The 13108-nt window shown below is 42.0% G+C and overlaps 1 protein-coding gene across 1 annotated transcript in view; it reads left to right on the top strand.

Annotated features, from left to right (window-relative positions):
• Nucleotides 1–1271: 1271 nt before the first annotated feature.
• Nucleotides 1272–13108, top strand: part of Eif3h (eukaryotic translation initiation factor 3 subunit H) — a 93832-nt gene continuing 81995 nt past the window's right edge. The window contains exon 1 of the mRNA XM_052747802.1: nucleotides 1272–1431. Coding sequence (XP_052603762.1) covers nucleotides 1300–1431 — 132 coding nt within the window. The 5' untranslated portion in view covers nucleotides 1272–1299. The remainder of the gene's footprint in view (nucleotides 1432–13108) is intronic.

Here is a 13108-nt window from a genome sequence, read left to right as displayed (position 1 = left end):
TTATTTTTTTTTTCATTTTTTTATTAAGAAATTTTCTACTCACCCTAAATACCACGCACAGATCTCACCTCCTCCCACCCCTCAGCACTCTCTCCCAAGGCACTCCCTCCCAAGGCACCCTCCATCCCCACATCCTCCAAATCAAGGTCTCCCATGGGAAATCAGCAGAGCTCAGTGTGCTGGACTGAGTGGGAAGTACATATTGGACATTGACATGGCAGCAAGTAGGCAAATGGACACTCTGATGTGGATACTGGAAGAGTTATATAAGGAATATAAATTTGGGATCCACCAGCATATATATGATGTTTAAGATCACTGAGAATGAATGATATCAGTATGATAAGGAATAAACATAAGGGAAAGTAAATTTTGAATGCTTGAACTGAGACATTTTTCAATAATTAGAGATTGAAGCAAGGTAGAGAAACCAACACTGGCGAGCAAGGAGAAGAAGCTGAGCTATGGAATGAATGAAGGGCCTTTGCTTCTAAGCTCTTTCTCTGTAGTCAGGGTGAACCTACTGAATTACTGAATTTTTTTTCTTTTTTGGTTTTTTGAGACAGGGTTTCCTCTCTGTAGCTTTGGTGCCTGTCCTGGATCTCACTCTGTAGACCAGGCTGGCCTCGAACTCACAGAGATCCACCTGCCTCTGCCTCCCGAGTGCTGGGATTAAGGGCGTTGCGCCACCACCGCCCGTCTCTGAATTTTTTTCATTTATTTATTATTATTATTATTTTTTTTTCATTTCATTACTTTGGTTGGTTTTTTTTTTTTTTTTCGTTTTTCGAGACAGGGTTTCTCTGTGTAGCTTTGCGCCTTTCCTGGGACTCGCTTGGTAGCCCAGGCTGGCCTCGAACTCACAGAGATCCACCTGGCTCTGCCTCCCGAGTGCTGGGATTAAAGGCGTGCGCCACCACCGCCCGGCCTCATTACTTTTGAATACTGCGTGAAGGAATACTTACTGCAAAAATAAGGAATAGGAAAAAAAGTCACTCGAATGTAGAGAATTACTTACAATGGCGTGTTTCAACTGATGCAGTAGTTTGCAGACTTAATATGTATTTCAGAATTGCATATCATAGGTCAGCATGATTTGTAGGGAACGGACTCTGACACACGACGCGCGTGCACAGAGGTATTGGAACCCGCCGGAAGAGGAGCAACCCCCGGGGAGGCGTGGCTCTACCCTGGCGACTCTTCCAGACCCCGCCCCTTAGCCCTGCCGACGACGTCACGAAGTTCGTCATTCCGCTTCCGGGGCCTCACGCTTCTCTTTCTTCCTGTCTGGCTGGGAACATGGCGTCGCGCAAGGAAGGCACCGGCTCCAGCGCCACCTCCTCCGGCTCCGCGGGCGGCGCGGTGGGGAAGGGCAAAGGCAAAGGCGGCTCTGGAGACTCAGCCGTGAAGCAGGTGCAGATCGACGGCCTGGTGAGTGCGGCTCCTGGCCACAGGCCCACGCGGGCTCCAGGTCCCCGCCGGGCGCGCTTCCTGCCGCTTTCCCCATGAGGAGGCTGACCCCGCTCTCCCCTCAGCATCCTTCTCCTTCATCTTCGGTTTTGCTCGAAAGACACCACAGCCGCCCCTGTTTTCTAGTGAGAGAGCTGGGTGCTGAGCCGAGGGACCGGAATAGGGCTATGTGACAGATGTGCCTGGACCTGGTTTTAGATGCCCAGGAGAGGGAGGAAGGGCTGGTTACAGCCAGTTGACAGTTGTGCTCAGAAGGGTTTTAGGAGCCTGTTCAGGGATCTAGGAAGGGGAGAGAGAGCAAAGGAAACGCCTTGGCTTCCCGGAGAGGCTTTTGACAAGTGCATTCTCAGGAGATTTGCTACTGTTACCACGCTTTTGAACTGTAGTTCAGCACTTTACCTGGAATTGCTGAGCTGGGGTAGATTCTTAGGCAGTGTTCAGTCTGAATAACAAAAAGCCGTAGAAAAATAGTATGTTTCTGATTAAGGTTCATGAACTAGGGCGTCTGTGGAAGCTTGGGATAAGGAAACGGATGGAACAGAAAAGATGAGAATCTTAAGTGATGTGGGTTTCTAAGCTTTAGGAGCATTCTTCCTGCAGGGTGTGGTGGCACATGGCTTTACTTCCAGCACTGGTGAGGCACAGACAGACAAATCTCCACGAGTTTGAGGCCACCTAGGGCTAAGATCCACACCCCCTCAGAAAAAAAAAAAAAAAAAAAAAACAGAAAGGAAAAAGGCATTCTCATTGCCTTTTTTCAAAAGCACACTTACCTCTCAAAGCACTTTTCTAGGTATTTTCCATTAGCTAAGACACTTGTCATAGGGATTTTAAAATTCATGTGAAAATTGGGATTGCAGCAGGCAGTGTCCTGTGTAAGTGGAAGTCATTAGTAATTTCACTTTGTTTAATATAGCACGATGTTCAAAGGCTTGGTATTCTCAGTTCTGCCATCCGCCAACTCTGTGACCCTGAGAAAGTTAGCGTTTATCAGCCTCACTTACCTCATGTATTCAGATGGGAGTGAGAAGTAGTTATGTATTGGTGTATCGTTTAGATTATGTGAAAACGCTCTATGTGGTGACCTGTTGTGAGCTTGTGAAACTGTTAGTCATGGTTATTGTTGACTGTAATATCTGAGTTTGAAAGATGCAGGGAAGAGCTTTGGAAAGCTTTATCCCTGCATCGTTTAAATGTCACTTGTGTGATACTTTGAAAAAGCAATGCTGTCTCTTTTGCTTAGCTGACAGTTTCAGCTTTCAATGGCTTTTTGAAGGAGATGCCTTAAGGAATAAATATTACATTTTTAAAGATTGCAAATTAGTTGGTAGGTGGACTTGAATTGTGGAAGTACCAGTTAACCACTTGGAAAATGTTTTAAACACTTGGAAAATGCTTTAAGTCTTCAGAACTTATGTTTTACTGACTTTGTGTGTGTTTTGAAACCACTCTTTGAATCACTTGGTTTCTGGAGTTGTAAAAAGGCAACAGGTAGGTGTTATAAATCTGTTTGGTGGATGTAACGACAAATAAATATTTTGGGACTTGGGCAGGGCATGGCAGTACACACCTGTAACCCCAGCACTTGGGAGGGTGCAGCAGGATGCTGGGGAGTTGTTTGTCAATCTGGGCTACATAGTGAGACTGTCAAAAAGAGAAAGTAAGACATACTTTTGGGGCAGTCTTGAAACTATTGAGCTGTCTATCATGGAACAGTGATACAGGCTCAGTAGCAACAGTGCCAGGGTGCCTTAAGAAATTTGAAGCATTAAGATTGCTGCAGGTGGAAACAGACAGGGCCATTTGAGTTCAACAAGCAGGCAGTGGACCTAGGAAAACCAAGGCACTTGTTTTGGATTTCTGTATTCACGTATCACTGTTTTTGTTTTTTTTTTTTTAAAATCTGGAAACTGATTAATGCCCTTCAGGAGATTGGATTAAAAGTTTATAATTTACTATGAAGATATACTTTTCAGTGACAAATACTCATGTCTCCAATCAACAGGGCCTCTTTTAATTATCAGATTTCCTGGCAAATCTTAGAAGCTTATGAGTGACCCCAAATGAGTCATAAAAAGGGACACTCAGGTGGTTAAGGGTCTTTACTTGCTGAGTCATCATGCTGGCCCTTAGTTCAAATCTTGATATCCCCTTTAGTGATATCTTAATTTTTTTCTCGTTCATTTAATTTAAAAGTTCATATCGTAGCTCTGTTCATTAGATGATTTCAGTGAATTCAAGGCCCACCAAGGTGTAGTTTTGCTGCTTGTGTTCTTGGTTTGTGTTCAGGTTTGTCTCCTGTTCTTTCCACACTTTGTCCAGAAGGGATGTTTCAGTTGCCTGTGGCCAGTAAGCCATTTCCTGACTCGGTCCTGCAGTTTGTCTTCTGCCAGGAGCCATCTCCGGCGTTGGACAGGTCTGCAGAGGATGTAAGGAGTCAGCTGGGAAAGGAAGTCAGCAAGGCCATGGTGATCAGGAGAATCTTGCAGCCTGGCTGACTAGCAGCCAGAGCGCTTCTTTATTTATATAGAATTTAGTAAGCAGAGATACATCCATTATGTTCCAAAACATCGATCATATCATTTTTGGTTTTGAACATATGTTTCACTTCCTTTTGCTCATCTTTTAGTTATCATTAATAAATTATGACAGAATAGAATCATTTCCAATCATTTCCCCTCAAGTTTTGACATCATTAATAAATGGACTTATCATTCTTATACGTTAACCCCATTACCCAATTTTTTGAGAATCTAGAGGCATATGACAGCCTGTTCTCAGACTGGTAGCTTTGGTTGCTTCAAGGACAGTAGACTAAAACAAAATCTTCAAGCCACTCTGGGCATTTTGCCATGTCCCAAGCAATGTATTATTAACTCTTAATGGTCAGAGTACCCAGGAAAAATCCTGAGGCCAAAGCTACTGCAGTTATTATTAAAATTCTGGCATAATACAATGTTCATATTTATATCTTTATAGAATTTGTCTATATGTCTAATCCTGGCATTCTCTTGTTCCTTGGTCATATGACATTATAGTGGCTCTGCATGAGCTAACTTTTCTAAGAGAGGGAGGTCCTGACATCTCATTCTTTTTGGTTTTTCAAGACAGGGTTTCTCTGTGTAGTTTTGGTGCCGTCCTGGATCTCGTTCTACAGACCATGCTGGCCTCGAACTCACAGAGATCCACCTGGCTTTACCTCCCAAGTGCTGGGATTAAAGGCATGCACCACCACCGCCCGCTGACATCTCATTCTTTTATCATCTTTCCACTCCATAATTTGCTTATCAATATGTCTCTGTGTAGGGCAGAATTGTTTGCCATGTAATTGAGCGTACAGTGGGAAGAGGCTTGTAATCTGAACTGTGACCAACTCCTCTAGCCCACTGAATCTTGTTGACCTTTTTGAGATTACTTTGTTTTGAATATCTTGTTCCTGTGTAAGTACAGGGACAGATGTTTCAAGAATGTCTCATAGCCTTATGAGGAGACTTCTGGCTTCTTTATGTGTCACAACCTCCAAGGCATAAGGAAGACTTTCAAGTAGATAAGGATATCACCCTAAAAGGGGCGGGGGGATAGTATGTTCAGGACTTTCCTGGGGAAGCTTAGAAGCAGCATTCCTGGGAGAAGGCATAAATGATTCATAAGAAATTTTCCATCAATCCAATATCAACAAATTGTACAAATATTAAAAGTCTCAAGTATGCAACAGGTGGAGATGAAAACCAAAGGTGGCACGGCAGCCATCATGAGGCTCAGCTTTGCTGATCTTTGTCAAGCAGCTGTGCTGGCTTTATGACTTCTGCCATTCCATCCAGATGTGGCTGTGCCAGTCTCCCTTTGTCTATGGCATTCCTCTTTACTTCCTTGTCATGTACAGTGTTGCCAAATGTGACTTAATAGAGCTATGCTTTTAATCTCTAGTTTAATTTGAATCTGTATAGTTCAGTTATGTTCTGTTCTAGATTCATTTAGTAAAATCACCTATCTTTTTGTTTGTTTCTTTGTTTTTTGAGAAAGGGTCTTTCTGTGTAGTTTTGACTATCCTGGAATTAACTATATAGAACAGGATGGCCTCGAACTCAGAAAGATTCACTTGCCTCTGCCTCCCCACCACACCCAGCTATGGATTACCAATCCTTAGTGACATCTAGTTCTGCCAGATGCTGGTTGTGTTGATGAGCAAGGTAGACACTCTAATCCCACTACCATGACTATACCACACTATACCATGACTACCATGCATAGGCATGGTTGAACTCAGATATTAATTTCTTACTGATTATGTTTGCTTCTGGCATTACTAGTGGCTACAGCCAGTTAATATTACCCTTGGGAATATAAGCTCTTGATCATATTGAAAGATAATTCATAAGAATGACATGGTGTATTTCAAATATATTTCTATAATAAATGTATTCTCATGGAATTTAGGTGCCTTGAGTAGTTTACCTCTCTGGTTGACTTTTGCTGTTGAGTTTATCTGCCTCTTACCTCTTGGATTTCTAACTTCATTTTTGTGAATGAAGGACTATTTAAGGAGTGAATCATTAGAATTATTTCTAACCTTCTAGGGTTAGTATATCTGAGCGAAGATTAAGAATGCAGTCTGGGGCTGGAGAGATGGCTCAGCGGTTAAGAGTCCTGGCTGATCTTCAGAGGACCTGGGTTCAGTTCCCAGCACCTACATAGCAGCTCACCACTGTCTGTAATTGCAACTCCAGAAGTTCTAACACTGTCACACAGACACATGCAAGCAGAAATACCAATGCATATAAAAAAAAAATATCTGATATCTTGACTGCTTAGATTTTTTTTCTTCAGCAAGAAAAGATGCTAATTCCAGGAGCTGATAGGATTAATATTATCTGGAACATATGTGTGTGTACGTATATACACACACATACTTCTCCCATGATAATGCATATGAAGCTAGTAGCTTTTCAAAGACATAACAGTAAATTAATTATCCTAGAGCTTGAACTCAAATCGTATTTTGCCACCCTTCATTCTGTCTTCCATTACTAGCTGCTTCGTATGTTTTAAAGATTTCATTGGTGTCCCTTTTTATGAGCCAAAGTACTGTTAAAAGATTTGTGTATAGGCGGTGTGGGTAAACTAGAGATCACCACTGGATGTCTTTCTCAATCATTCTCCACCTTAATATTGTTCTTTACTTTTAAAAATCTCATATGCATACAATGAATGTGATCCTATCTACCTTCCTTTTCCCTTTTCAACCATCCCCAAGTACTTCCAGCATGCCCTCTAACGTCTAAGTTAATGTTCTTTTGTTCTCTTCTTCTGCTTTTTCTTCTTTCCTTCTTCCTCTTTTTTTGGGGAGGGGAGGCGGTTAATCCACTAAGTTCAGTCAGTACTGATCTATATGGGCATGGGTTTGGGGTCATTACTGGAGCTTTGGAATCCTACTAGTGGCCACCCTCAAAAAGGACTGACTTTCCCTTCCCCAGTGACTGTCTGTAGCTAGAGTTTTCCTGCCTGGCCCACAGTCAGGACAAATCTCTCTCACCTGCCAGTCCCACAGCCGCTCAGACCCAACCAAGTAAACACAGAGACTTATATTGCTTACAAACTGTATGGCCGTGGCAGGCTTCTTGCTAACTATTCTTATATCTTAAATTAATCCATTTCTATAAATCTATACCTTGCCACGTGGCTCTTGGCTTACCGGCATCTTTACATGCTGCTTGTCATGGCGGTGGCTGGCAGTGTCTCCCTGACTCAACCTTCCACTTCCCAGAATTCTCCTCTCTCCTTGTCCCGCCTATACTTCCTGCCTGGCCACTGGCCAATCAGTGTTTTATTTATACAGAACGATATCCACAGCAACTGTCCACTGCCAAGAGCTCCTTAGTGTGGGATGGGAATGCCTATCCCATCTATGCCAGGCTTTTGGCTGGCTTGATCTTGTGCAGGTAACCACAGCTTCTGTGTGTTCATGATTGTGATAGGCACAACATGTCCAGAAGAAGTGTCTTGCAATACTCCATCCCATCTTTTGTCCCTTACATTCTTTTCCCTTCCTCCTCTGTGATGTTCCCAGAACCTCATTGGTAGTGGGGTTAGTATAGCTGTCCCATTTTAGAATTGAACATTTATTTGGCCTTGAAGTCTCACACTTTGACCAGTTATGCATCTTTCTGTTGACCACTGTCTACTACAGAAAAGCACCAGTTACCAAGGTTGGGAGCAGCTCAGGTCTATGGGTATAAGCATAATTTCAATTATTTTATTTATTTCTTTATTTGAACTTACTGTGTAGATCAGGCTGGCCTCTAACTCATAGCAGTCCACCTGTCTCTGTCTCCTAAGTGTTGGGATTAAAGGTGTGTACCACCATTTCTGGCTGAGCATACATTTTTAGGGAGCAAGTTGACCATATGCATTTAGCAAAGTGGCAAAAGCAGGTTCTGCTTTAGATTTTGACCAGTATTACAGTATCAGGCATTAAATTTGTGCCTGTGGAACAGGTCTCTAATGCACTCAGAAAGCAGTTAGTTACCCCATAAAAGTTACTCTACTGTCTTACCAGTAGGCATGTCTTGTCTGTCAGGTTGGTGCAGCATGTGGGGTGCAGTGCTGGATAAGACTGTTGGTGTCTTTTCTCCCCCTAGCAGCTTGTCCACTTCGTATTTCAAAACTAGGCCTCTGAAGTGGCCCTGGGACTTGCTGAAAGTTATGCTGACTGACTGGCCTGGACTAGGATGTCAGATGCCAACACCAAGCCTGGCTTTTTAGGTGAGGTCTGCGGAATTCAGGTCCTCCTCACTCAAGCTTGTGTGGCAAAGCACTTTTCCAGGTGAGCTTTCTTCCTCAGCTCCTATTGTAAGTGTAGTATACACATGCTCCTTAACAGTGGTGTTTCCTCCTCCCCATAAACCTATGGTAAATTGAGGATATTGGAAATAGAGGTGTGTTTCAGCTGAGAATGGTGGTGCTCATCTGTAATCCCAGCATTTGGGGTGGAGGTAGAAGGATCAGGAGTTCAGTCATTTCCAGTTACATAGCAGTTTGTGACCAGATGAGCTGCATGAGATTCCACTATCATCACTTACTCACTCTCTACTCACTCACACGTGGGAGTTGGGGCACCTGCTGCTAGTAGTATTAGAACTACTGTACTGCATGCCATTAATCCACAAGAAGACCAAAATTCAGAATTACAGGTTCATTTTTGACTGCTTTCACACCATGGTAAGGTCAACAGTTTTAAGGAGAACATTATAAAGGCCAGCTTTATGTGTTTATTGTATTAAGTAGATTTAGTACTCTCAGATAGAAATGACAGCTATCCTCATATAAATGAGGGAACTAAAACACAGATTATAGGCCTTGATATATGTTAAAGTGGGAAAATAATTCCTATTTAGAACAGTGGTTCTCAACATGTGGGTCACGACCCCTTTGGGGGTCGAATAATCCTTTCACAGAGGTCACCTAAGACCATTGGAAAACACAGATATTTATATTATGAGTTGTAACAGTAGCAAAATTATAGTTATGAAGTAGTAATAAATAATTTATGGTTGAGGGTCACCACAACTGTATTAAAGGGTCGCAGCAATAGGAAGATTGAGAACCACTGATTTAGAAATTATGTACAGAATAGTGTGTTCCTTGTTCAGTTGTTAGAGAACAGTTTTCCAAAAATTTGGTCTCTTCTGTGTGAGATTTTTCTCTTTTCATGTGCCTTAGATAGTTCCTTAGATGAATGCCTCTAATTTTAGCAGTTATATGATGATGAAAGAGCAGAGTGCAGTGTAGCTCACATACCTATCTTACTGATGACAGGTTTCATTTCTTTCACTAAAACTAAAAGATCTGAAACAGATACCTACATATGTTAGAGTAGTACAGTGGTAATTCAGCTTACATAGTCAGAATATGAAGCTTTTACCACCTGTGTTGAAATATCAGCTGCGTATTTATTTAAAATTTTATTTTCTTCCCAGGTAAAGTATCATTAGTACTCACTGGATCCTGAGCCTTCTCTTATCTCCATCTGCAGCTTCTTTCATTATGTAATAGGCAGCTACTTACCTGTGACAGAACCCGTAAAATACAGTTTTTATGAAGAGAAGCTCCGTACATTCATTGTAAGAGAGTTGTGGAGAAATCACAAAGAAGAGAATTAATTTGGGTTAGCTCACGCTCTTTAAATTTGGGGTATTGTAGCATTTTTCCTGTTTTTAAGTAAATATGTAGAGTTGAAGTGAGTTAGCGGTGATTCTTGTTTCTGACCTTGCTGAGCTGCTGCTCCATTGCTTTCCTCAGTGCTCACACAGTGCAGTTGAGTCTCCCACCTGCGGAGTGTTCTAGGCTGTTTATCGGCTCCAGTGCCAGATGACTGTTACAGTTCTTAAAAAATCTTACTCTACTTTTAAAATTAAGTGTTCAAATTAGTACGCTTGCTGCATTAGTGCAATTGATTTCTGTTATTAGGATTCCACTCTGCCTAAATCACCCAAGTATGTAGCTGAAGTTTTTCTGGTCCCTGCTTATAAAATAATCACACAGAGGCTTAATATTAATTAAAACTGTTTGGCCATTAGCTCAGGCCTACTACTGACTAGCTCCTACATTCAAACTCAGCCCATTTCTGTTAATCTGTATGTCGCCACGTGTTCCTTGGCTTTGCCTATGTGCCATTACATGCTGCTCCCCGGATGGTGGACTGGCGTCTCCTGGCTTAGCCTTCCTCTTCCCAGAATTCTCCTTGTCCTCTTATCCTGCCTACAATTCCTGCCTGGCTACTGGCCAATCAGCTTTTTATTAAACCAGTGTACAAAGCATTATTCCACAGCACAAGCATATGGACATCTTTGATGATTCCTAGAGAGTTTCCTTAGAATCTCTGAAGATCACTTCTTAGCTCTCTGAGTTATAACTGTACTGCCCATGTTTTCCTTTCTAGCTCTCCTTTCCCATCTATTGCAAAAACCTCACACAAGTTGTCTTACAGGCTATTTTGTATAGTTGGCTGTCACAGACAATGCTGTTGAGTAAACTTTCTTATGCGACGACTGTAGCCCTAAAACTAAAAACCCTGTGGAAAAATCACCATTACATCCAGAGCAGACTCGCTTCACTGTGTGCTATTTAAATTTCTCTTTCCTTTTTGGAGAGAAGAAGGCCCTCACTTCACATTCTATTCTACATGGGCTCATTCAGAAGTACTCCTTGAATAAGAAGATGAGCTTACTATAGTATATTCCCCCCTTCTTGAGACAGAGTCTCTCCTTGTAGCTCTGGCTATTCTGGAACTCTCTTTGTAGACTAGGCTGGGCCCAAACTCAGATCGCCCTTCCTCTGTCTCTTGAGTGCTGAGATTAAAGGCATGTTCCTCCATGCCTGGTTTATAGTATACTTTTACATGTTGGAAACAGAAGGTTTGTTAACCTGCATTCTCTTTGCACAGAGTAATTAATATGTGCACATAGAACACAGACCATGAGGAAAATGTTCAGGTAAAGAAACTGAACCACCTGTTTCTATCCATCCTTCCCAGGCAGTCATAATTAATTACTCTTTAATGGTCCGTACCTTTCCCCTGGGCCTACTTTAGTGAGTACTGAAGCATTTGATAATCTTAGTGCCCCCAAATTCCAGAACAGCCTTTTAAGTAGTGGTCATTGCACCTGAATGCACTGTAGTATTTTAAGGAATAGACATTTTGTAACAGTTCTGGAATGTTATTTATTAATTTATTGCTTTGTATGAGAGAAGAAATGAATTTTGTTCTAGGTAAGCTTTTCTGTCACTAATTTTACTTGAGAATAATTACCCTCCAGCTACACCTGGGAAAAAATTACAGTTCTTACATGTGATACTGTAAAAACCTGTGAATTAAGCATCCATGTTAGTTAACATGTAATTGTCTTGTATGCTTGGACATTTGGTTGTACCATTCAGTGTGCTCTGTGTGACTAATTGTAGGACCAGAGAACTGTTGGTTAGTCTGTAGAATTTCTGGAAGTTGCCCTTCCATTCTTTTTCACAGTAGTTAGGTGATTTAACTTTAAAAATGTGAACCATCAGTGAGCATTAGATCCCAGAGAATAATCATGAAACATGTTCTTTCAAGATGAACTATTATAGAGGTGATATTGATGAGCTATAGTGGAGCATTGTAACCAATCCATATGTGCTGGGCACAATAACTACCCCCAACATTGGAGTGACAACTTAACAGCAATGATTTAAACCCCATTTATTCTTTGACTCAGCCAGTTGTGAAATGGAACTCCTCTCCCACTTGAGCTGTAAAATGTGTTAAATTTAAGACTAAGGCAGCTTTCTGCTTTTTGAATTTACATTTTGGCAATAACTACCTTCTTTGTTCAGTGTTAGAAAAAATGGTCTAGGCTTAACCAAATAACAAAACTGCCAAGTTCACAGATCTGACAGTGAAAGAAGCCAGAATTAAATGAAAGTCTAGATACTGACTTTATAGAATATGCTAAAGGGAGATTTTGTGATATTACAGTTTCTTTGAGAATAAAATTCTTCCACAATAATAGCTGTTCTTTGACAGAGATGTGAGAAGTTCAGGCAATAGGCCTTACCTCCCAGAAGCTGCAGAACCAGACGAAAGCCAGCTAGGAATTATGCATCTTGCCTGAGCTCTTCAACCCGCCAGTGTCCCATGCAGCATGGGCTCTCCTGCTTTGCTTTGAACTTTTAAGGAACATCTACCCCTCCTCTGTTTATGTTCAAAGGGGAGGCCTCCCATGGGTATCAACAAAGCATGGCATATCAAGATGCAGTAAAACTAAGCAACTCCCCTTGTATTAAGGCTGGGTGAGGTAATCCAGTGTGAGCCAAGAGCCAGCGAAAGGTTAGGGACGGCCCCTGCTCCCATTGTTAGGAGTTCCACAAGTAGACCAAGTTACACAACTGTCATGTATATGTAGAGGGCCTAGGTCGGTCTCATGCAGGCTCCATGGATGTTAGTTCTGACTCTTAATTCCTATGAGCAAGGTTAGTTGTTTCTGTGGGGTTTCTTGTGATATGCTTGACCCCTCTGGCTCCTGCAATACTTCCTCTCTTCAACAGGATTCCCTGAGCTCTGGTCTAATGTTTGGCTCTGGGTCTCTGCATCTGCTTCCATCAGTTACTGACTGAATGAAGGCTCTCTGATGACAATTGGGATAGTCACCAGGTTCAGGCGATGCATCCACTATTGCTAAGGAGTCTTAGCTGGGGTCATCCTTGTAGATTGTAGGAGTTTTCCTTGTATCAGGTTTTTACCTGATTCTGAAATGCCCGCCCCCTTCCAATCATCTCTTTCAATACTCTCCTGCATTCACTCTATCCCTCAAATTTCCATCGCCACCCGCCCCCTGTCCACCCAGGAGATCTCTTTTTATTTCTTCTAACCAGGGAGATCCATGCATTCTTCCCTTGGGGCCTTCTTATTACCTAGCCTCTGGGTCTGTGGATTGTAGCATAGTTATCCTTTGCAGCTAATATCCACTTTGGAGTGAGTACATACCACATTTATCTTTCTGGGTTTGGGTTACCTCACTCTGGATATTTTTTTTTTCCTAGTTCCATTCATTTGTCTTCAAATTTCCTGTTATTGTTTTAAACAGCTGAGTCATATACTCCATTG

Source organism: Peromyscus californicus, unplaced genomic scaffold (assembly GCF_007827085.1).
Source record: "Peromyscus californicus insignis strain IS unplaced genomic scaffold, ASM782708v3 Scaffold_20__1_contigs__length_68692818, whole genome shotgun sequence".
NCBI lineage: Eukaryota > Metazoa > Chordata > Mammalia > Rodentia > Cricetidae > Peromyscus > Peromyscus californicus.
Note: the sequence above shows the minus strand (reverse complement) of the source record. Positions and strands in the feature narration are given on the sequence as shown.